This window comes from Amblyomma americanum, chromosome 11 (assembly GCF_052857255.1).
Source record: "Amblyomma americanum isolate KBUSLIRL-KWMA chromosome 11, ASM5285725v1, whole genome shotgun sequence".
Classification (NCBI taxonomy): Eukaryota; Metazoa; Arthropoda; class Arachnida; order Ixodida; family Ixodidae; genus Amblyomma; species Amblyomma americanum.
This window is the reverse complement of record NC_135507.1, coordinates 95911004-95934586: the sequence shown is the minus strand read 5'-3', so window position 1 is coordinate 95934586 and position 23583 is coordinate 95911004. Positions and strand designations below refer to the sequence as shown.

The 23583-nt window shown below is 51.2% G+C and overlaps 1 protein-coding gene across 1 annotated transcript in view; it reads right to left on the bottom strand.

The window, feature by feature from the left end:
* LOC144111166 (pikachurin-like) overlaps nucleotides 1–23583 on the bottom strand; it is a 180369-nt gene that overhangs the window by 12179 nt on the left and 144607 nt on the right. Inside the window, exons 8-12 of the mRNA XM_077644331.1 lie at nucleotides 17816–18008; nucleotides 17404–17529; nucleotides 14467–14704; nucleotides 7024–7252; nucleotides 708–888 (exon numbers count right to left, since the gene is read on the bottom strand). Of these exons, the coding sequence (XP_077500457.1) occupies nucleotides 708–888; nucleotides 7024–7252; nucleotides 14467–14704; nucleotides 17404–17529; nucleotides 17816–18008 (967 nt within the window). The remainder of the gene's footprint in view (nucleotides 1–707; nucleotides 889–7023; nucleotides 7253–14466; nucleotides 14705–17403; nucleotides 17530–17815; nucleotides 18009–23583) is intronic.

Here is a 23583-nt window from a genome sequence, read left to right as displayed (position 1 = left end):
TTGCCACCCGGCGGTTTTTTACACAGAAGAGCCAGTTGTGAACTTCCACAGTTAGCACGTGGCAGAATCAGGCTGATGATGATTAAGAAAGTGGAGAGAGGAAAATCCCCTCTCCATTTGTATGGTATGTGTGGTTATCAATGACAGCTCACAAGATTCTTGCGCTATCGCATTACCACAGCTAATGGTAATCTTGGGTGTCTTCCAAGAAGAAGACGCTAGAGTCGTGGGTGATTGCATGATTGTCCGTGGGCGTAGCAGATTTTTGTTGTCACAAAGGTACAAGCACAATAAAAAAATTGGCAGCGGTTTAACTCTTCTAAACCTAGTTAGACAGAGCGAAAGCTCCATTACACTTGGATATACGCTTGGTTAGGCGCTTGAAACGCCTCAGGCATACATGGCGAGACTGCATGCGAGAAAGGCGCCGCCTCCTTAACCGAACGCCATGTGACATGCACAATCACATGACCACATCTGGCGAAGCGGCGGTAGGAGCAGTGGTGCGGCGGCTGCAGCTGTGGCGAGTCACATGGTTTGACGTCACAGCCACACCTCCGGCATTCCTCCTGCTGAAGGTCAAATTGCAATGCCCGAGGACTTTGGAGAAACATGGCGTAGTGGAGCTCTCTCCAAAAGAACTGGGAGCAGTGGAGCTTAGGCGCTGCCGCGCTGTCCGCATTTGTTTTTGTCGCGGCAGGACGCACCGTTCTGGCAGTTTGATCCCGCGTATCCTAGCTTGCAGTGGCAGGCGTACAAGTCCATGCGGGGCTGGCAGGCGCCGCCGTTGTAGCAGGGCCCCGTGACGCACGGGTGCACGCAGTTGGCCACGTTGACGCCTGACAGCGCCTCTTGCATCAGCCGCATCGGCCGGTTGTTGATGGTCAGCTGGGCAGAGAGCAGACACACACACACGAGATCTGTATCACTAAGACGGCTGACGCCACGGCACCGCGCGAATATCCGTGCAGTTCAGCGCGAATATACGGTTCCGCGGCTTTCGATAAACTCTAAAATATGAAATAAGAGCACAATCTGGCGCAAGTATAGAGGATTTAGGCTTAAAAAAAACTCTGCCGTTAACAACTCTAACTTCAATGCAGTCCTGGGTTTTCTAGTTAGTAGTAACAGGACGTCGCGACGAAAGCTAAGCTGTCGACACTTGCCCTCAAGCAGATGACACGTACTGCACTCACTGCACACCTACGGTTACATGGCTGAGGCTCGTTCTCATCCTCAAATTCAGCATGCGCAGTTCTCCCACATGACAACCTCAACTGGATCAGGAATCGCGCACTTTGTGCGGCTGTTCAGTACATATGTCAGCTCGCACCCCAAAGATGGGCTGCGTTCTGCGATTCAGACGCTGCCATGATTTGCCTGAAATCAGCCTTCCGCTATGGTCGCCATGAGGAACTAGTGGCAGAGATCAGACATATTCAGCCTTTTACCCGGCCAAGATTTTCTGCTCATCGAATCCCTCGTCCACAGCCGTCCAGCGTCATCGACGATGGCATCGACACCCACACCGGATTTAAAGCGACAACACGCTGGCTTTCCCTTCAGTGGGCACGGGAACAGTGACATCGGCATGCCTCCAATGCTTCGTTTCTTCACTGTGCAGGTTTGTGCTCACAATTCTTTGCACGCTAGTAAATGCGACGATCGCTGTTTACTTCTGTTCCCGTGCCCACGGGTGTGCCTTGATGTTGCTTGTGAATGTGTTTCAATGATTTTCCTGCTTTAGCGCTCTGGCGACATTGAATCTAACCCAGGTCCTACGACTCGCTCCCTTGACATAGACAACCTGCCAGACAATCCATCTGAACAAATGAAAGTTCTGTTTAAGCTGCTCACGGATGTACATTCTCGTACGTTGAAAAGCTCAAAAGATCAGGTCGAATTAGCAGCTGGTATAAAAGACATTAGGAGTAGTCAGAAGAACACTGAATCAAAGTTAGCTGGCATGTGCAAGAGGCTTGATGAAGTCGAGGAAAAGGCAAAGAAATTCAGCGAAATGGGCCAAGAACTTTCATTTTTAAAGAAATCTGTAGAAGACCAACACATTCGAAATGATTTGCTGCAGTCTCACCTTGATGAAGCAGAAGATAGATCGCGGCGTGAGAATTTAATATTTAGGGGTATTCCCGATGCGGAAGAGACTTGGGCAGATACTGAATCTAAACTCCTGGAAGCCTTGTCTAAGGTTGTCGAAGTATGCTCCTCGAGTCCAATTCAACGTGCACATCGCCTCGGCGTTTTTTCAGAAAAGAAGTGTCGACCAATCATAGCTAAATTTTCGGACACTAAAATGAAAGACAAGATATTAACCCTTCTTAACCAATTTAAAACAGATAACATCACTATCAGTGAAGATTTATCACTTGCTACGAGCCAGGCTCGAAAAAAACTTTTTGAATTCGGATCTAACCACGCTGGCCCTCACTCTTTTAAGATACGATATAACAAGCTGCACATCAATAAAAAATGATTCATGTATAACCCTACCACGGACACTGTTGAAGAAATCGTGGCACGTGGCGAATCCTCAGCATTGGAATCGTCTGCATTGGATTCCGTAGCTGGATCTTCCGCTTCACCGTAGGGAATCGCGAGGGGTAGTAGACAGTTGTCATCATCGATATCAGTTCTTTATACTAACGTCAGAAGCCTACTTAACAAGCATACTTCTTTATCTTCTGCCATAGACACATGCTCAGCTGACATTATAGCGCTAACGGAAACCTGGCTCCCAACGCATGTGTCAGATTCCGAAATCTTCCATAACGCTCATTGCTATTCGGTATATCGTTGCGATAGAACAGGCAAGCGTGGCGGTGGTGCTTTACTTGCCATTTCCAAAGACATTCCATCTTCATGTATCCAAGTCTTCAGCGAACTAGAACTAATTTTTGCGTCAATAGTGATAGGTCATCTCAAATTGGTTATTGGCGTCTGTTACCGTTCTCCTTCTTATTCGTCTACATTCACTAACGAACTTCACGACGCTATAAATCTTGTTCGCGCACAATTTCCTTCATCACCGCGTTTTCTACTTGGGGACTTGAATTTCCCAACTATTTTATGGACTGCTCAGCCGCCTTCTTCATCTCCCCCTTCGCATCAAGCTAAAAACTTCTTAGAACTATGCGCCACATTTTCGCTAACTCAGTTAGTTACAAAAGCCACTAGGACGGTAAATAACGCTTCGAACACTCTCGATCTAGTTCTAACAACTAATCCAGAGTTAGCTACTGACATAACATATCTTCCAGGCATAAGCGATCATGTTCTGCTCAATTTTTGCATTAGTATACCACGTCCAAAAGTGAATAAAATAAAAAGAATCATTCTAGATTACAAACGCGCCAACTTAACCGCTATTAACAATGAGCTGGGCACTTTTGTTGATTACTTTATTGCAAACTCAGACTACTGCTCTGTCGAGAATAACTGGATATCATTCAAAACAAAGGTTCACGAACTAACTGATAAGTATATCCCAAAGCGCAGCGTCACCTCTAATCCACAAGCACCATGGCACAACTCTCACATCAGATGATTATCTAACAAAAAGAAACGTCTATACCGCCGCGCGAAGCTTTCACCATCTAATGCGCGATGGGCGAAGTAAAAGTCTGCTTCCGACGCTTACGTCAACGCGATTAAACTCACAAAGAATAACTTTTTGTCTGCCACATTACCAACAATTTTGAAAACGAGTGTTAAAAAATTTTGGCGCGTTATACATCCTGCGAACGACCCATTAATTAGACTACAAGACGCCTCCGGTAAATTTATCCCCAATGATCTTTGTGCTTCCGTGCTGAATGACACATTCGTTGAAAGCTTCTCCTCCATTTCAAGCGTTAATCTTCCATTCATACCGCACCACAGGTTCCCGACAATGCCACCCATAACTGTCGATCCACCTGGTGTAGCCAAATTAATCGAATCTTTAAAAAATGATTCTTCACCTGGTTCTGATGCGATTAGCGCTAAATTCCTAAAAAATACTTCTGCTTATAGTTCAGTTATACTAACCAAACTTTTTCGACAGTCACTCGACACAGCAAGCCTTCCTATCGACTGGAAAATTGGGAAGGTGGTTCCACTTCACAAGTCCGGTGGTAAACACTGCCCTCAAAACTTTCGTCCCATTTCGCTCACCAGCACATGCTGCAAATTACTAGAACATATCATTTTCAAGAATGTCGTTACCTTTATCGATGAGAATTCATTTTTCACGCCTGCGCAACAAGGTTTTCGTCAAACATACTCCTGTGAAACTCAATTACTTGCCTTTACTGATAAGCTGTACCGCATACTTGACAACTCATCTTGCGCTGACTGCATTTTTTTGGACTTTTCCAAAGCCTTTGATAAAGTATGCCATAAATTGCTACTACATAAACTGAGCCATCTTAATCTCGATCCAAACGTCTTTCAATGGATTAAATCTTTCCTTCTTAACCGTTGGCAATTTGTGCATGCTAATAACACTAATTCACCGATTGCTAACGTGCTATCTGGTGTTCCACAGGGATCGGTCCTTGGGCCACTCCTATTTTTAATCTATATTAATGACCTTCCTTCTGCCATATCTTCTAACATTCACATTTTTGCTGACGATTGTGTAATATTTCGGGAAATAAATAACGTCAACGATACTGACACTCTCCAGTCAGACCTTAATTTGGTGTCAAACTGGTGCACTATATGGAATATGAAATTAAACACTAATAAATGTAAAGCTTTGCGTGTTTCACGGACATCTAACGCTCTTCCTTCATATTATCTTGATGGCACTCCTCTTGATTGGGTAAAAACATATAAGTACTTAGGAATTCATATCACTCAAAACTTAACATGGTCTATTCATATTGACTACGTGATTAATAACGCTAACCGCATGTTAGGATACTTACGTCGCAAATTCTCTACCGCTCCCTCTTTCCTTAAACTTCTACTCTATAAAACACTCATACGTCCTAAACTAGAATACGCAGCATCAATATGGGACCCTACGCATGAAAACCTCACATATTCCTTGGAATTAGTCCAAAATAATTCCGTTCGCTTCATTCTTTCAAATTACAACCGTACGGCAAGCATCACAGCCATGAAATCTAACGTCTCACTCCCACCGTTACAATCTCGCCGCAAAATTGGTCGCCTAACGCTATTTCACAAGCTATATCATCACGTTGCGCTTCACAACTGTTTCATGTCACCCCCCCCCGAATACATTTCACGTCGCATCGATCACCGTCACAAGGTTGGCATCCCAACATGCCACACCAAATCTTCTTTTCAGTCTGATCTTCCCCGCACATCTGTGGAATGGAACCGCCTTCCCCCCGATATTGCAGCCATTCCTGATAATAAAATCTTTCATAACGCTGTAGCTAATATTGTTTATTCTGAAGTAAGTTGATTGTGTGTTTTATCTGTTTCACTGTATTGTATACATTGTTTCTATACTATTTACGTTTTCTGGATGTTGTTATTTTTTTTATTCTGGAGGAAATTTCTTTGTAATACCTATTTTCACTGCATTCTATTTCATTGTTGTTTATCCTAAACCCACTCCCCTCTGTAATGCCTTTGGCCCTGAGGGTACAATAAATAAACAAATAAACACCGAGCACAGGAAGAAGGTGACGGCGCCATTTTCCAGTCCGAGCTATAGCCGCTATAGTGGCTCACGGAAGCGCGCACATTGTACCAGTTCTACTGGCAAGAGCCGACGCTGCACGACATCTACGAGTGCTTCACGCAACATGATTTTGGCTGCACGGGCTAAACCCGCAGGTTCCGGTCGCCATTTGCACAGCCTCGACTCGTCCCTGCAACTGAAGCTACCATCAGGTATCTACAACTGTGGCGATACGCTGTTGCGTCGACTGTAGCTGGGATTGGAACTTACAAATGCTTACTCCCACCTAATCGGAATAGCATAATGTGCACCTTGTGAGCACTGCGGGGGCGCAGAGACAATTCCGCACCTGCTTTATGTCTACTCTTGGCTTGACTGCGAAGGAATATCCCTGGATGAAGCGTTGCGGCGACTAGATTCTCGTCCCCTAACGGAAGCCGAAATTCTGGGGCCTTGGCTCCAACCTTCTGCTTTGACGAGAGCCATTAAGGTGCTTTTAATTACTTAAAGGAAGCTTTCTTGTGCACCAGACAGGGGCTCTTTACAAAACAACGCACAGGGTAACAGCAGACAAGAAGTTACAGAGCTATGTCTGTTTCCTGTTAACCTGCACGCTGTTTTCCCAAGAGTCATGCACCAACTGGCCCGGTTGCTTTGCATGATTTATAGACTCTGTGCACCCTCCCTTATCACGGAACAATGGATCGCAAATACACGTTCACTGCGAAGGGCGGAGAGCTGGGCTTGTTGGTTTACGATCATGTTCGGAACAGCGCTAACACAGGACGGAGCTGGAACACAACACCGGCGCATGTGTTGTGATCTCACTTGGTCCTGTGTTAGCGCTGTTCCCAACATGAGCGTTCACTACTGTGCTGTGACCTTCCGTTCCTCCTTTCTCTTTCTTTCGCTTCCTTCATAACCCCTCCCACGTGTGGGGTAGGGAACCGAGCTATACCCAGTTAACTTCCCAGCCTTTCTATTATTCTCACTTTCTCTCTTTCACGGCGATTCACTGGAATGTGCCACAGGCATAATTATGCGGTTTTCCCGCCCGCTGTTATTTTACAGTAACAGTTGTGTGAGAGGAGGCGGCTCGTTATTACGAAGTTGATCAGTCATCGCGTTAAAACTCTTACATCACACGGGCCGCGAGGCGTGTGGCCCGTGACCGTGACGTCATTCACTCGCCGCAAAGGCAAGCAAGCGACGTAAATAAGTTGCGGACCAGTGGTGTGGAGTGAGGATCCTGAAGAGCGAGTTCACAATGCCGGAAAGATGAGACCACAACGTCACGCAGCTCCGCATTCATGAGGAGCGGTCCCCAACTGGAGTGTGACGTGGTAGGGACGTCGATCACTCACCCTCTGCACGCAGCCAACGAAGGACTGGAGCACGCCGGCGCCGACCGCAGTCTCCCTGGGGTCCGGCACCCCTCCCAGGTACAGGTTGAGCGGCAGCGAGAGCTGGGTGAAGGCGCCCGGCGAGTGGGCCTCCACCCTGGGCTGACCATCCAGGACCAACGTTCCCAGGCGGCCGGTGCGGGACGCCTTGGCCAAGTGCCACTCACCCAGCGCCACTGGATATGGGCTCCTGGATCGACGTATAGATGCATTACAAAACGGCAGCTGCTGGGATCCGATCTATGCCTCTCCTCCCTTATAAAGACACCTCAAGCGTTCTTTAATGGCACATGTTTGAAACTCGCGCTGATAAATGCCACTGTCACTGCCACTGCACGACGCAATGACATTAACAAGCAGTCGGGCAGGCAGAGTCTTGGTAAAAAAAGTGGTAGGGTTTTAACGTGGTTAAACCGAGTAGGCGTGCGAAAGCATATGTTCATTCTTCTCTTCTTTCTGGCATCTGCATGGGCACGCAGCGGCGTTTCTCTCTCTCTCTTCAACTTCATGTCATCTCTCTCCACTCGGCGGCAGCTGACGCGACGCACCCCTCCAATTGGCTACAGCTGGCGCGACGCTCCTCCGAACTTACCCGAGTTTCCTCCCATTGGCTGCTGCTTGCGCGACGCTCCTCCGAACTAACTCGAGCTCACCCGAATTACTCCGAGGCTTCACACAAGATTCTTGGTTGCGTTGTACCCTGTTAAATAGTGCTTTCGCACTTAAACTTCAGGCAGCATTGAATAAGCCAGGAGCGGCCGCGCTACGCTATCGCGGTGCAGCCGCGGGAATGATGCAGTTTTCTCTTCCCAGATCATAAATGGGGCCAGGCAGTGACACTTTGCGAAGTGGGAAGAGAGCAAATGTAACTATATGTTCTACAAAGGGAAGGCGAATGTCGTCTAATTTCTAAATGTTTTCACAATATTTCAGTGCTTTCATTAACCGAAACACAAGGCCAAGCGCAAATACACAATCATTTCATAGTAGATAAGTGTGGTGTAGGTATTTTGAGTATTTTATATTAGAACGAATGTTACGGAGCCTTTCCGAAGGGAACTCTTGCATTTGAAATTGCGGCTTCTGGTTCCGTTTTCGAAGAACGATGAGTAATTGGCCCACATATTACAATGCAACTTGGTATAGCACACTGGCGGACTGCGACAAGTCAAGGTTTCATTTCAATCCCGTGTCTTGCCTACACACCGCAACACACTTAAAATATGCTGCCTGTTCTGCCGGTCCAACACCGTTCGAAAAATATATATCAGGATAATGGGAAGGCCCGGACCTTTGTATGTGTAGGATATAAATTAGCAAGCAAGAATCTCTACGATTAGGCAATCTTCTATTCCAGTGCACGTTGCAAGGATACCAGGCGTCTTCACCCTTGCCACCGCATTTACTCGAACAAAGCACCGTAGTGTGGTGGCCAGACAAGTACGCAGCGGGTAGTACGGGTGCCGCACTAGGTTTTCACGAGCGCTGCTATGGAGGGATGCCTGAAAGCGAAAGGCATGCTTCCTCTGCCCTCTTCAGTTTCGGCGCGAGAGGCGGAGCGCGCCCGCTTCTCCGGCATTCACAGCGACCTTCAGTTTATTGCCCAAGAATGTACCCTGTTTGCCAAAAGTAACCGAGCAGCCGCGACGGAAGCAGGAGCGGCCTCTCGGACGAGCGGCGGCACTGCTATCTTCGTGGGCGCTGGCCGCCGCTCCCCGGGTGCGAGTGCAACTGGCAGACGTAACTCTGCGCTCTCGCCCTCCTTCCTTGGCGCAATTTCGCGCCTTTGCAGTGCTGTCGTACTGCGGGCGCAGGCTTACGTCAGATAGCTGCACTCGCAGCCGGGGAGCAGCGGCCAGCGCCGCCGCTCGCCCGAGAGGCCGCTCCTGCTGCCGTCGCGGCTGCTCGGTTACTTTTGGAAAACACGGTACATGTTATTTTTAATTCTTTTCTCTCACCGTACCGCAGCATCTGTTTCTGGAAATGCATTCATAGAGGTAAGTTGGCATACAAATTATATTAGTGATCTTTGCCCAAAGATCAGCCGCGGTGGCTCATCGGCTATGGGGCTCGGATGCGAAGTACGAGAACGGAGGTTGAAATTCCGCTTGCGGCGGCGACGTTTCGATGGTGGCGAAATGCAAAAATGCCCGTGTGACAGGCGATGTCAACATACGTTAAGGAACGCTATGTGGTCTTAAATTTACCTGTAGGCATCTACTAAGGCGTCTATTATTGCCCATGTGCAGCTACAGGACGTTAGAACCCAATTGCACACTATGAAGAACCCCAGGTGGTCGAAATTTCCGGAGTCCTTCACTACGGCGTCCCTCATAGCCTCAGTCGCATCGGGACGTTAAGCCCCTGTGAAGCGAAACCGAAACGCCATGCTCCTTAAGCAATATAGATAAAAGCCCCACCAAACAGTTGTTACGCGCTCAGTGTACTAAAAGCGATTGATGGTAATTGAGGTCCAGGCGAAGATTCCAGTGGCATCCGTGACTCGCATGTTGTAACAGCAACGATGTGCAAAGCAACCGTAAAAGAAAGGCGAACACACCACATCTGAAGGGAGCAGGGTACCAGCGGCTGCACTAATGCGCCCATTCAGCGTTATTGCTGCCGGGTCATCGAGTCTGCAGCGAAAGTTGGTGGCGGGACGCGTGGCGGGTTCGCGTCGTACGAAGACGCGCGTTTTTGTGTCTTAAATATCACGTGGCACGTGAACGCGAGCGCGCCGTCAGTGAGTCGTTTCCTATCGGGGTTGCCTGAAGCAGTAGTCGGAGGGAAGTTTCTGCGAATGCGAGCGAAAGCGACGATACGTGAAGATTGTGAGTTGCGCGACCTTGAAGAGGAAAGCTTCAGTCGCGAGAGGATCCTGAGCTGCCAGACGCAAGAGACAGGTGAACCACTAAGGTGCTGCTCGTGCTTTGGAACGGCAATTCACGGTCGACGAGGCGGCGGCCACTGGCGCAGATTTCTTTTCAAGTCTAGTCCGAAGCGCTCTCGCAGCCACCCAACGAGCAGAGGTAAGGGCAGGGCAGCCCACACCTGATATGAAGCTGCTCAATTTGCGCGAGAAGAGAGATCGCGCAGAGCGACGGGCGCGACGTACTGACAGAGCCGCCGACTGGACTGTCTACAACCGCTTGGACGCAGCAGCGCGCCGCCACGCCAACAAGCTGTACCGCCGGCAGTGGGCTTCACTATGCCAAAGGATGGAGGAAGATGTCAGCTCGCGGAGGCTGTTTGACACCCTGCGGCGCATCACCGAACCACAGGCAAACCGTCAACCACTGGCCGCCCTCGCAATCTCCAGCGGGCTCAGCTTTGTAGAATTGGCAGAGCGGTTTGCCGATCGGTTCGCGCCGCCCAGCCCCGCACACGCCGCTAACATAGCTGCTCCTGAGAGCCCCAGAAGCGACGCCAGCCCCTCGCCCGTCGCCTCGGAAGGTCCATGTGATGCGCCGTTCACCGCGGCGGAATTGAACAATGCGCTGCAGCGCTGCCGCCGCCGCTCGGCGCCCGGACCGGACGGGGTGACATACCAAATGCTGCGAAACCTGGATGCGCAGCAACGACAGATCCTCCTGCAGCAGATCAACCTGGTGTGGGAACGCGGGGAGCTTCCGGAGGATTGGCGAACCGCGGTCGTTTGTCCCATCCGAAAGGCTGGGCGCCCACCTACAGAGCTGAGCGGATACCGGCCAGTGGCATTAACATCGGCGGCAGGTAAGCTCATGGAGCATATGGCGTTGCAGCGTCTGAACGAGCGGGCTGCGGAGGCTGATTTGTTTGACGAGCGGCAGACGGGTTTCCGTGGGATGCGGTGCACGGCTGATTCTATATCGGACGTTGTTACAGCGCTGGAGCATGCCAGGGCAGCAGGCCAGGTTGCGCTGCTGCTGCTGCTGGACGTCTCGGGCGCTTTTGACAACGTTCACCGCGCACCAATTCTCGCGGTGCTTGAGGGGGCCGGTGTGAGCGGGCGTCTTTTGCGATACGTTCATGGCTTCCTGAGCGGGCGCACCATGCGCGTACGAGTAGGGGGTAAGCTCTCCAAGCCTCGCCCGGTCGACATGGGCGTGCCGCAGGGCTCTGTCCTATCACCATTTCTGTTTAATGTGGCCATGTCGGTGGTGCCGGCCTCCCTCCCCACGAGCGGGCGACACCATGTGTACATGTCCATATATGCAGACGACATAGCTCTGTGGTGCCGGGGACCACCGGGCGAGGCGTTCCGCGTGCGGGGGTGCCTTCAGGGAGCCCTGACAGCAATCGATGCCAGATTGCGCGGCCTTGGTCTGTCACTGAGCGCGGACAAATCGGTGGCCATGGCCTGCGTTTCGCGCTCGCGCGCGCACCTTGCGCCACTGTCACTGGACGGGACTCCGATTCCTTGGCGTAAATCGGTGCGGTACCTTGGCCTGGACATCGACTGGCGCCTTTCCTTCCGCCCCGCGGCGACCAAGGCCTGTCTGCAGATGAAGAGATCACCGCCGCCGTGCACAAGCTCACCGCTCGAGGCCAGGGCATCTCCCAGCAAGCCGCGCTGCGTCTACACAATGCCGCAGCTTTGGGGGCGGTGCTCTATGCGCTGCCGCTCGTCACGGTGCGCAAGCCGTGCTGGAAGAAGCTCGAGCTTCAGCACCGCAAGTCCCTGCGCGTGTGCCTAGGCCTGCCCAAAAACTCGCAGTGCGCCGCAACGTTGGCCGAGGCAGGAGCGTGGCCCCTTGAGCTCCAAGCAGCGCGCAGGGCACTGAATCACATCGACCGGCTTCACCGCGCACCGGACGGCGGCTCGCTGCTGCAGCGTATGCGCTCGCACCCGCGCTCACGAATGGGCGCGGCGCTGCTCGAGTATGAGCAATTGACCCAAGGTCCACCCCCCTACGGCTCCTGCGCGCCCTGGCCTGCTGCCTCGGAGGTACAGCGAGAGATCGTCGGCATCGCGGGAAAGCGGAGCACACCCCTCTGCGCTGTGCAGCAGCTGGCCAGAGCCGTCATACACGAGGAGCTCCAGGACCATCTCCTCGTGTACACCGACGGCTCAGTGGCCCGCGACAACTGCTCCCTTGCTGCGGCGGCCACCATCCCCGCCCTGCGACTGCACAGCCAGCAACACGCAACCTTCCTGGGCTCCTCCACCACGGCGGAGTTGATGGGGATCCGGCTCGGGCTGGACCTGCTGCTCACCCTCTCCCCTCCGCCGCCCAGGAGTGCTCTGCTGTGCGACTCCCGCGCCGCCCTCAGCCGCCTGCAATCTAACGGCCGCGGTACCCCACTAGTGCGGGAAATTCGCTCGCGCATCGAGCGCCTCGCGCAGAGAGGTTGTGCCGTGCGTGCACAGTGGGTGCCCGGTCACTGCGGCATCGCCGGCAACGAAGAAGCTGACGACCTCGCGACCGCTGCACACCAACTACCTGCCAGCGATCTGCCCCTTGCGCTGGAGGACGTGCGTGCGGCCATTCACGACCATCTCCGAAAGCAGCACCCCGACCCACGCATAGCGGGAGGTGAGCGCATCGACAGTGTCACCGGCTGTCGCGCACTTACACGGTCGCAACGTGCAATGATCCTCCGCGCGCGCATTGGCTGCGTGTGGCCCGGGGAACGACGGGTGCGGCACGGAATCGCGATGAGTGATGTGTGTGACGGATGCGGTGCAGTGGAAACACTAGAACATCTGCTCCTTCGCTGCTCCGCGTTCGCCGATGCTCGTCGCGATATGCTCGCGGCCTATAGGGCGCAGGGCATACTACCAGACTCCATCAAGACGCTATTGTGGCCGCAGGGCAGTGCGCGCACTCGTGAGCGAACTTTGGTGAGCCTCTGTGCATTCCTCGAACACACGGGCTTGACGTCCCGTCTGTTCTCCGTCAGGTAGTTACACGCAGTGACCGAACGCTCCGCGAGTTCTACCTTGAACGATTAATAACTGGACGCCCCACTCCAGTTGTAACCTACACAGTGCTGTGCGCGTGTGTGATTTAATTCCTCTAAACTGAACTAATCACGCGCACAACCTGGACACATTACTTATTGTGTAAATAGTTTGTACATATTACTTCTCCCCCTGTCCTCTATTCCTGTCCCCTCACCTCTTTCATTTCATTTCTTCATTCTGCCTGCTATCCTTTATTTCCGCTGCCCCAGCTCAGGTGCTTCAGTATCGATGGCAGATGCCGGGGCTAGCAAAAATCTTTTCCTTCCTTTTTACTATTATTTTTAATAAAACCACTACCACCACCACCAACGGCAATTCAACGCCAACCCGTTCATCAAGCGACAGAGCACCGAAGATTCAGCGAATTTTAGTGATGGCTTATGCCTAGCCGCGTCATTCACCACTCACTTTATCGGGAGGTGGGGTTAAGCGACAAACTAGCGCTGAAATTAGCAGCATCCGAGAGGGCCGCCGAGAAAGTTTTTCTCACACTTTGTCTCGCGAATAAGTGAGCCCCGTTACGCTTTGCCAGAACAGGCTAATTCGACCATTGGTTCAAAGTGAAAAATGGACGACAAATCTCGCCTCATGCGACAGGAATGGCAGCTGTCGAATCACATGCTCTCCACGAGGTGACCGCACGAGAAAACGAGGAGGAAGCTCTTCGAAACATCTGCGTCCTTTGCATCACCGTCCCCATGCTCGGCTACTGCCTTGTAGAAATTAGCGCAGATTAGCCGCTAGATCTTCAAGAGAGATCCGGTCCATATTCGGCGAATTTGGGCCTCAACACAAAGGACTGCTATCGCTAATCTGGAAGCCTTCCTCGGTTGCAGCAGGACAAGAACGGGCTTGCAAGGAATGCGTCCTGAATCACCTGGTTAGTTACATTTTACACGAACGGAACGGAAGCGGGGGTACACTCTCTCACACAGGTGTCAGCGTGTGAAGGGGCGAGGCTTCGTCTGCAAGTAAGTAATGTCACGTGTTCTTCAGATAGAGAGCGAAGGATTTCTCTAGACGGTATGTGCGCAGCGAATAAAACGCGTGGTGACTCCTGTATAGAGATCTCCCATTGTCATTTCTGTGAAGCGGATAAACCGTAGTTAAGTTTTGCCATCCTCGGTCCCTTTCTGCCTCGGTGACCACCTCCCGATGCCCAAGCTCCAATAGCTCAACGTCTGGACCGGTAAACGCTACGCTTGGGGTCGGCTACCAAAGTTAGCCGAACGCAAGATCCCTCACTATTTCACAGCTATCGATAGCTGCGAAATTGAGAGGGTTATCGCGATCAGCTGATCAGCTCGAATGCGAACCAGTTTCGGTACTTGAGGCACCACGCACAATTTCGCGCGTCAATAGCAAAGCGCCGGAGTCGTACGGCTTGCCAAGTGACCACAGAGCTGATTAAGAGCCTCCAAACCACAGGCAGGGAAGAGACACCGTGCAGCGCTTGCCTGAGCACGGCCGTGCCGGTGGAGAGGTCGAAGCGGAACTCTACATGACCGTCGGCCATCTGGAGTGCCACGAAGTCTCCGGTGCCGTCCATCTTGGCCCCGTTGTAGAAGAAGACGCCGTTGGGCGACAGCGGCTTGAAGACCAGCTGTACGTCCAGGTAGGACAGGTGGTCGTTGCCCAGCCCCGGGAAACGCAGGTAGGAAGAACCGTTGAACGACGGCACCACGATCTCCACGGCTGGAAAGAAGAAAAAAGAATGTTCGCACTGGGAACACAGAATTTAAAATATGGACTATGATTACGTTTCCAAAACAATCAGTTCTTCTCAACAGAAATAATAGTCCACGGACTTCTTGTTCTTGAGAACAACAAGATTTCATAGACTATAGACAGTTTATCGAATGTGCTTGGACTGCATACACCGCTTGTCTAAGGAAATGCTTCGGACGGAACATTCGTCAAGTAAAACTGCAAACAGGTGGGACGCACACAACCGGTTCCCTTTTTTTCATAAATCACTACGAATACTTGGGGACCAATATTTAACATACCGTGTCTGCTAGTGCTCTTGTCACTGAATTTTGAATACTACTTGAAAAGTTGCGCCCGTTTATATGTCAGTAACCTAAAAGGAAACAAATTACGCCGGTGCTGTTTGCAGTGGCGCTGCTGACGATTCAAAGAACGCAGTCTTTCTCTGTATAGCTATTAAAAAATCTTTTGCTAGCTAGCTTTTTGGCTAGCTTTTTCCTAACGAGAACAAGCGCCAACTTTTTTTGTCCCAGTTAACGTGTGATTCCCTGAATATAGTCTTCAAGCCGGACGTAGGCATTCCTCATTAAATATAATAATTACTGGGCGATTATTCAGAAATTGGTAAGAAGGGTTTTTGCAACGAACAAGACAGTGGAAAATTTTAGAAACGTATTTTGGCAATCCACTCCTATTAGGATCATCTTCTCAACCGAGTGGACACAGCAGTGAACCAGATGTATTCAGATAATCGCGTGGTTACGCGGAGATCGATCTCTAAGCTGGTGGTCTTACCTAGAAATAAGAGATAAAAATAATTTCATTCAAGAATTAAACACAGGGCACAAATACAACATGCAAGAGAACAGCACCCTTCCCCTAATCCAAATTTTCTTCCTGTTGAGGGTAATGGGTAAAGAGCACTACTCCCCACTGCATCACTCATCATCAACATCATCAGACTGACTATACTTCCACTGTAGGACAAAGGCCTCTCCCAAATCTTTCTAATTAATCCTGTCTGGTGCCAGCCACGACCACCTAATTCCCGCAAAGTTCCTTATCTCTTCCGGCCACCTAACTTACTGCCTTCTCTTAGTTTCCAGCCCGTTACCCTTAACGACCGTCGGTTATCTTGCTTTCGGGTCACATGCCCTGCCCAAGCCCATTTTTTTTCTCGACTTCAGCTAAGTAACCTATCATTTTCTTTTTTAATAGCTTGCTGCGTTTTCTTCAAAGCAAGTTGAACCTTTTCGTTAGCCTCCACGTTTCTGTCCCGTAGGTGAGTACCGGCAAGAGACAGTTCTTGCATACTTTCCGCTTGAGGGATACTGGCAAACTGTCCACTTACAGCAGAAATATTCGTATTGCATATTTCAAAACGAGCATTTCTGCACACGCGCGTCACACTTTGTGCAGGTGATCAATGGGATTGCAAGCAACAACTGTTCAAGCAAGAATAGGTTTGATAATCATGAATTGCTTTTGAGGCTCCCGTTGTCTGTGTGCTGAATCCTGGAGGCCCCGAAACGCTGGCACTCTCATCACTATTTTTCTTTTTGGTGATTGCAGCAATTTAAAGAGATGAACGAAAAAAGTAATCGAAGCACTACCGCACGACAGTTCGCACCGCTTAGTCGGCATGGAAGCAGAGCGGAGATGCCGCCCCGCATATGTTCTGGCTAAAGAGCGTACTGTGCATGCGCATGGGTGCAGCCTCTTTGTCATTCAACGGAGCGGGCAGAGAAAACGCTCCCCAGAAAAGCTCAATAAAGTGTTCATTCAGTAGCTTTAGAATAACGAGTACTAAAAAATAAGTCTGTTAAGTAGTTTTTTAAGCTTTAAAGAAGCCCTTTCAGCAGAGCTAGTTTTTTATATGAAAATTCTTTATAACAATAAGCTTTTCATTGCGCTTTGCTATAGTAATGACGCGACAGTGCTCACTGAGCTTATGCGTTTTTACTTGGTATTGACGTGCTCATTTTCATGAGCGTTTAGGCTGCTCGCGGGCTTTGTTGCTCAAACCTTGTGTGTTTTTGTCAGGCTGCATATTGCTGTTTTTTTCTCACTCTGTAATTTAGCAATAACTATATTATTATCCTCACAGGTTACACACGCTGTTCTGAAACGTTGAAGAACTGCGGCCGTAGTTTCATTCATTCATTCATTCATTCATTCATTCATTCATTCATTCATTCATTTCGTCGATCGGAGCCGCCGCGGTGGCTGAGTGGTTATGGCGCTTGGCTGCTGGCCCGAAAAACGCGGGTTCGATCCCGGCCGCGGCGGTCGAATTTCGATGGAGGTGAAATTCTAGAGGCCCGTGTACTGTGCTATGTCAGTGCACGTTAAAGAATCCCAGGTGGTCGAAATTTCCGGAGCCCTTCACTACGGCGTCCCTCATAGCCTGAGTTGCTTTGAGACGTTAAACCCCCATAAACCAAACCTAACCATTTCGTCAATCGATCGATCGATAAATAAATAAATAAATAAATAAATAAATAAATAAATAAATCGGTCGGCTGGTCGGTCGAAGATGCCGAAAAGAAATATTGTGTTTTGCTATCATGTTCAAGCATAGATCTTTAGGGGTGCGGAATTCGAAGAATCGCCTCCGCAGTGACAGCTGCTAGTGAATATAAGGTTGCCCAGCTGCAGCAACGACATGCCTTTGCGCTACTCACGTGTCTCGCAGGAGGCTCCCGCGAATCCCAGGGCACACAGGCACACACCCTGCTCCGCTCCGTTGGCGATGCACTGGCCGCCGTTCTGGCAACTCACGCCGCTGCAGCCGTCGCCGCCACACTCGTCTGGGCAGGGAAGAGGGGCGTGTGGTGGTGGGTAATTTGACTCAAGGAGAGCCAAACAAAAATTGTTCTGAAAAAGTGCTACGCTCAGCGGCAGAATCACTCTTGAAGTCATGTTTCGAATCTAGCTGTCTGTCCCAATTGAGGTACCATCGCGACTCAGGTTTTAAGCAGAAAGGTACTACCGCTGGAAAAAGGAACTTCACTATCCTGGCTCGTTCATAAGGACTTTGCCTAAACAGCTTGGGAGCATCACTTGAAGCGAAAAATAAGGCGACCGCGTACGCACCAACGTCCAGGCCCTCCACAGCGTCGCCTCGCAGCGCCGTCGACCGGAAGTCGTATCGGCGCCCGTTGATCTCGAGGTGGCGAACGCAGCCAACGAGGCCCTCTCTGGTTCCCAGCCTCCCAGCGGCCAAGCTGGCATTGGGAGACCCGCCGAGGTACACGTTGAGCCGTAGGGTTATCCTCGAAAAGAGGCCCTGAAAAGGAAAAATGGAATGCAGTGCTGTTTCGAAAAAAAAAACCTCTTGATGATCCTGGGTGAATGGTTTGAACACGTCCGCAGCCAAACGTTCGTTATATCATAGGTTCAGAAACTAAAGTTCGTTATATCGGATGTGGTACATAGGTTCGTTATATCCGAATTTAACACCCGAAAGGTGGCTGTACCCAAGGTGGCATACTATCGTTCGTTATATCCAAAGTGGCATATCTAGGTTCGGCCTAACACACTAAAGTTCACTATATCCGAGGTGGCATAACACGGTTTGTTATATCCAAGGCTAAAACACGAAGGTCGTTATATCTGAGGTGGCATACTAATGTCCGTTATATGGGAAGTAGTATACTGAGTTCTTTCGTAGTCCGATGGATTCATTGTCAACTGCCATTGGGTGCTGACAGACGGCGCTCGCCATTGCCACTTGCAGAATAACCGCACTCAGCATGTGCAGGAGCCTCTTCCCACCTCGGAGATAAATCATCCACTGCGACCAACACCAGGGGCAACTTCGCCGCTGCAAGAACCCAGCGACCCACCACTGCTGCGCAGACCAGCCGAGTGCAAAGCCACTGTCGAAGAACGGACCGAAGAGCTGAGAAGGAGGTGTGGAAAATAATCTTGTGAGCGACTGAAAGGGAACAACCTTCGTTCTCTCGCACAAACAGAACGAAACCTAGCACACAGACGAACGAGCACACAGGGTGCAGGCAATAAGTGCCGGGCAGCAGAGGAGGTAGGGCGACGAGCAGTCCTCATAGACGCGCGAAGAAATTGATCGCAGAGCAGGGCGCAGGCACACAAGACACGCAAAAAAAAGTACCGTGCAGCAGACAATCCAGCGAACCATAGGCAGCAGCCACAAAGGCGAGCTAAGAAAGTTCCCGCAAAGCGGACACGAGAGGGGCCCTATCCGTCAGAACGGAAAGCGGGCTCACAAGGCCCATGCAGAAGAAAGTGCCGCGGGGCTAGTAATCCGGCCGAAAAGTGCTGAGGAAGCGGGCGTACCGAAGCACGCGCACTGGCTCTGCGCGAGATTAGTCCGTGCGATCGTGAGAAAGTCTGCTGGAAGAACCCCTGCTAAGAGGGGCGCAGGAGTGCTCCAAGAGCACAATATTCGCCTTCGTGCAGCTTGGCAGCCGCACGGCGCAGAGAATAAACACTTTTAGTTTCACGTACGTAGAGGGTTCACGTACGCAAACGTGAGAAGTCTACGTAGCCTGCCCGCAGGTCATTTGAAACCCTTATAGTTACACGTACGCGACGCACGCAGCGCGTAAAGTCTCTGGAACGGGAAAAGTACCGCAACCTGCCGCCATATTTGGTCCAGCGCCGCTGAAGCGACGGCCGCGCGCAGTCTCTACGCAGTGTTACGTCTCGCCTACGACGCGCGGTATAGCCGGCGCGGATGCAACGGACGCCGCGGCTTCGTTCATCGCGGCCGCAACGCCTCCCGCCAAGCGCGTCCAGGCAGGTTTCAGTGCCACGTGTCGTCGTGCGTGTGTGTGTGTGTGTGTGTGTGCATGTTGGTGCTCACGCTTGTCAAAGCGCGGCAGCCGGGGAGAGGAGCTCCCCAACTGGGAGGCGAGGAGGTCTGACCGGCGCCGGCCCGGCGGACGCGTCTCTCCACGTCTCGACATGTCCGTGCGTCGCCGTCTAGTGCGACTCATCCCGAGCGGTTCCTTCTTGCCCTCGACTCCGAGGGTATAAAAAGACAGCTGCGCCGGACGCCAGAGAGAGACTTCGATTTCTTCCTTCGAGTAACGTGGTCGCCCTGACCGGCTGCTCTTTTGCGATGCCAGAATAAACAAGTTGTTCTGTTGCCAGTCGACTCATCCTTTGCCGGGACCTTCGGATGTTTCCAGCTTTGCCCCAGGCCGCCAGGCCAATGCTACCCTTGGGGCTTGCAACCCAGATGCAACAATGGTTGCCAGCGGTGAGATCGCGACAACGGAGGCCAGCAGCGAAGATATGCGGTCAACTGTATGCTGAGCAGCACAACGACCATCCGGGAGCAGTGCAACGAGCCCTGTGTGATGACTGGTTGCCTGCAGCGGAACGACTGCGCTGAATTCTTGGCTGCGAGGTTTGGTGAGTGCGGGACTTTCTTCTTCTGAGTTTTGCCAGGCTTTTGTTAGTGTCAGAAACAGAGCTGGTAATTGTGGTTGTCGTTGCTGCCGGGTTAGTTTGCGGCAAGACAATAGTAGGCAGTAGAGAAAGCAGCATTCGGAGCAGCCATGGATTTGAAGTCGTTGCGCAAACCGAAATTGCTGGAGCTTGCAAGAGAGTTGGGTCTGGATGTCTCAGACAAACTCAGAAAACCAGAACTGCTAAGGGCTATTCTTGAGTTGGAGGCTGAGGATGACGAGCTGTCGGAATGCCTTGAGACCATTGAGGAGAGGGAGCAGAAAGAGAAAGACGAGCGCGAACGTAAAGAACAAAAAGAGAAAGACGAGCGCGAACGTAAAGAACAAAAAGAGAAAGACGAGCGTGAACGTAAAGAACAAAAAGAAAAAGAGAAAGACGAGCGCGAACGTAAAGAGCAAAAAGAGGAGCGCGAACGTAAAGAGCAAAAAGAGAAAGAAGAGCGCGACCACGCTTTAGAAATGAAGCGTCTCGAGGTAGAGATGGAACGCGCTCGTAATGGAAGTCAGGCACACGGTGCAGGAGAACGGGTATCGTTCAAAATGACTGACCTGATGCGGCCGTTTAAGCTTGGAGAGGACATTGGTTTGTTCCTGGTTAACTTGGAGCGAACGTGCGAGAAGCAGGGGTTCTCTCGGGAAACGTGGCCACAGCGCTTGCTCACTTTGTTACCCGGCGAGGCGGCCGACGTAGTCGCTCGCTTGAAGAGAGAGGAGGCAGAGGATTTCGACCAAGTGAAATCGAGTCTGCTAAAAAAATACAGGCTGTCAGCGGAGGCGTTCCGTCGGAAGTTTCGGGAAAATGAAAAAGGCAGAAGTGAGTCATATACAGAGTTTGCCTACAGGCTTATGTCAAACATGCAGGAGTGGCTCAAAGAAGAGAAAGCGTTTGGTGACCACGAGAAAATTCTGCAGTGTTTCGGGCTGGAACAGTTTTACAGTCGGTTACCTGAGAACGTGCGGTACTGGGTCTTGGATAGGCCAGACGTTAGTACAGTGGCTAAAGCCGCCGAGCTAGCCGAGGAGTTTGTGACGCGTCGGGCTCGCGGAGCTAAGGACGGTCAAAAGGGTGAATTTGGCTCCAAGTCTGAGAGGCCGAAGTTCACACCCATGAGAGCAAGGGGGGACACACGTTGTGCGGATGCGAGTGAAAGCAGTCCGACCGAACGTAAGGAGACGGCGGCAGCCGAAGCCGAACGCAGAAAGCGGGTCGAGAGGAGGCAAGCGCGCGTGTGTTATACGTGCCAGAAGCCGGGTCACTTTTCGGCGCAGTGTCCAGAAACAAAAAGAGAAGTCGTGTGTTTGTCATTATGTAGCACTGACGAGAACATGAAGCTTCTCGAGCCTTACATGCGAGACTTCCTCGTGAACGGGAAAGAGTGCCGAGTGCTTCGTGATTCCGCAGCTACAATGGATGTAGTTCACCCCTCTTACGTAGAACCCGATATGTTCACGGGCGAGTGCGCATGGATCAAGCAAGCCGTGGAAGCTCATAGCGTGTGTCTGCCCGTAGCAAAAGTGCTTATTGAAGGACCTTTCGGAGCACTTGAGACGGAGGCCGTAGTGTCATCTAGGCTGCCCCCCCAGTACCCGTACCTATTTTCGAACAGGTCCGATCACCTCCTGCGCGAGAAGGGGCTCTTGTTTGGTGAGGCTAGCGTTCAGGCCTTAACCAGATCGAGAGTTCGGGAGCTCGCTGCAAAGGCGGTAGTTGCGGGGCCGACGTTGTCGAACAATGAGAAAGGGTCGGAGGCGCAGCAAGCTGATACGCAGAGCACGTCCGAACTGAATAAAATTGAGCCTGTAGCGTTGAAGGCACCAGGTACTGGAGAGGAAATGCCTGACACGGGAAAGTTAGAAGAGCTTCCAGTCGAGCTTCCGGGACTAAGCTCAGTGACGAACAGGGAAGACACTGATCAGGTTATTAGTGACTTAATCATTAAAGCACCGCTGTCGGCTGAGCAGAAAACCGAACTACACCAACTCTTACAAGAGTTTCAAGGTCAGTTCTCTAAGAGGCCTGGTAGGACTTCTGTCCTTACTCATGATATAGAACTTACCTCCCCAGAGCCAGTACGATCCAAGGCGTACCGGGTGTCACACCGCCAGCGCGATATTATGGAGGCTGAGGTAAAGAAAATGCTACAGCTCGGTGTTATTGAGGCGGGTGAGAGTGATTATACCTCCCCTTTGATTTTAGTTGAGGTACCGGGCAAGGAACCTCGTCCTTGCGTCGACTACCGCAGGCTTAATTCCATCACTAAGGATCAAATTTATCCGATCCCTAACATCGAGGAGCGCCTTGAGAAAGTTAGTAGCGCTCAGTTTATTTCCACCCTAGATCTTGTCAGGGGTTATTGGCAGGTTCCACTTACAGAAGAGGCCAGTAGGTATGCGGCGTTCATTTCACCAATGGGAACATTCCGTCCTAAAGTTTTGAGTTTTGGTTTGAAGAACGCGCCATACTGCTTTTCAAGCCTCATGGACAAAGTGTTGCGGGGACAGGAAGAATTCGCTTTACCGTATTTAGACGACGTAGCGATATTCTCCGCATCCTGGTCTGAGCATATGGCACACTTGCGGGCAGTGCTAACCCGCCTGCGCGAAGCGGGCTTGACAGTCAAGGCTCCCAAGTGCCAATTAGCACAGGCCGAGGTTGTCTACCTCGGTCACGTGATTGGACAGGGTCGTCGCCGCCCCTCTGAAATAAAGGTGGCCGCTGTGCGAGACTTCCCGCAACCGCGCACGAAGACCGATATTCGGTCGTTCTTAGGTGTCGCCGGCTACTATCAGAGGTACATCCCCAGGTACTCCGATATCGCGGCTCCCCTGACGGATGCTCTAAGAAAAACAGAGCCCCAAACAGTCGTCTGGAGCGAGACAAAGGAAAGAGCTTTTAGCGCCTTAAAGAGCGCCCTAACAAGCCAGCCTGTGCTACGATCGCCAGACTACACAAAAGGGTTCGTTGTTCAGTGCGATGCTAGTGAGCGAGGCATGGGCGTTGTACTGTGCCAAAGGGACAATGGAGAAGTGGAACACCCCGTCCTGTATGCTAGTCGTAAGCTGACCTGTCGTGAGCAGGCGTACAGCGCCACCGAGAAAGAGTGTGCGTGTCTCGTGTGGGCCGTTCAGAAATTGTCATGCTACCTAGCCGGCTCGAGGTTTATCATTGAGACGGATCACTGCCCTCTCCAATGGCTGCAGACCATCTCTCCCAAAAATGGCCGCCTCCTGCGCTGGAGCCTCGCTTTGCAACAATATTCCTTTGAGGTGCGTTACAAAAAGGGGAGTCTCAACGGTAACGCCGATGGCTTAAGTCGAAGCCCCTAACGTAGGAATCCGTCTCAAAGTTGTTTGTTACTGATGTTTTCTTCCTGAGGCGGGATTTTTAACATATTGCTTTTGTTTAAT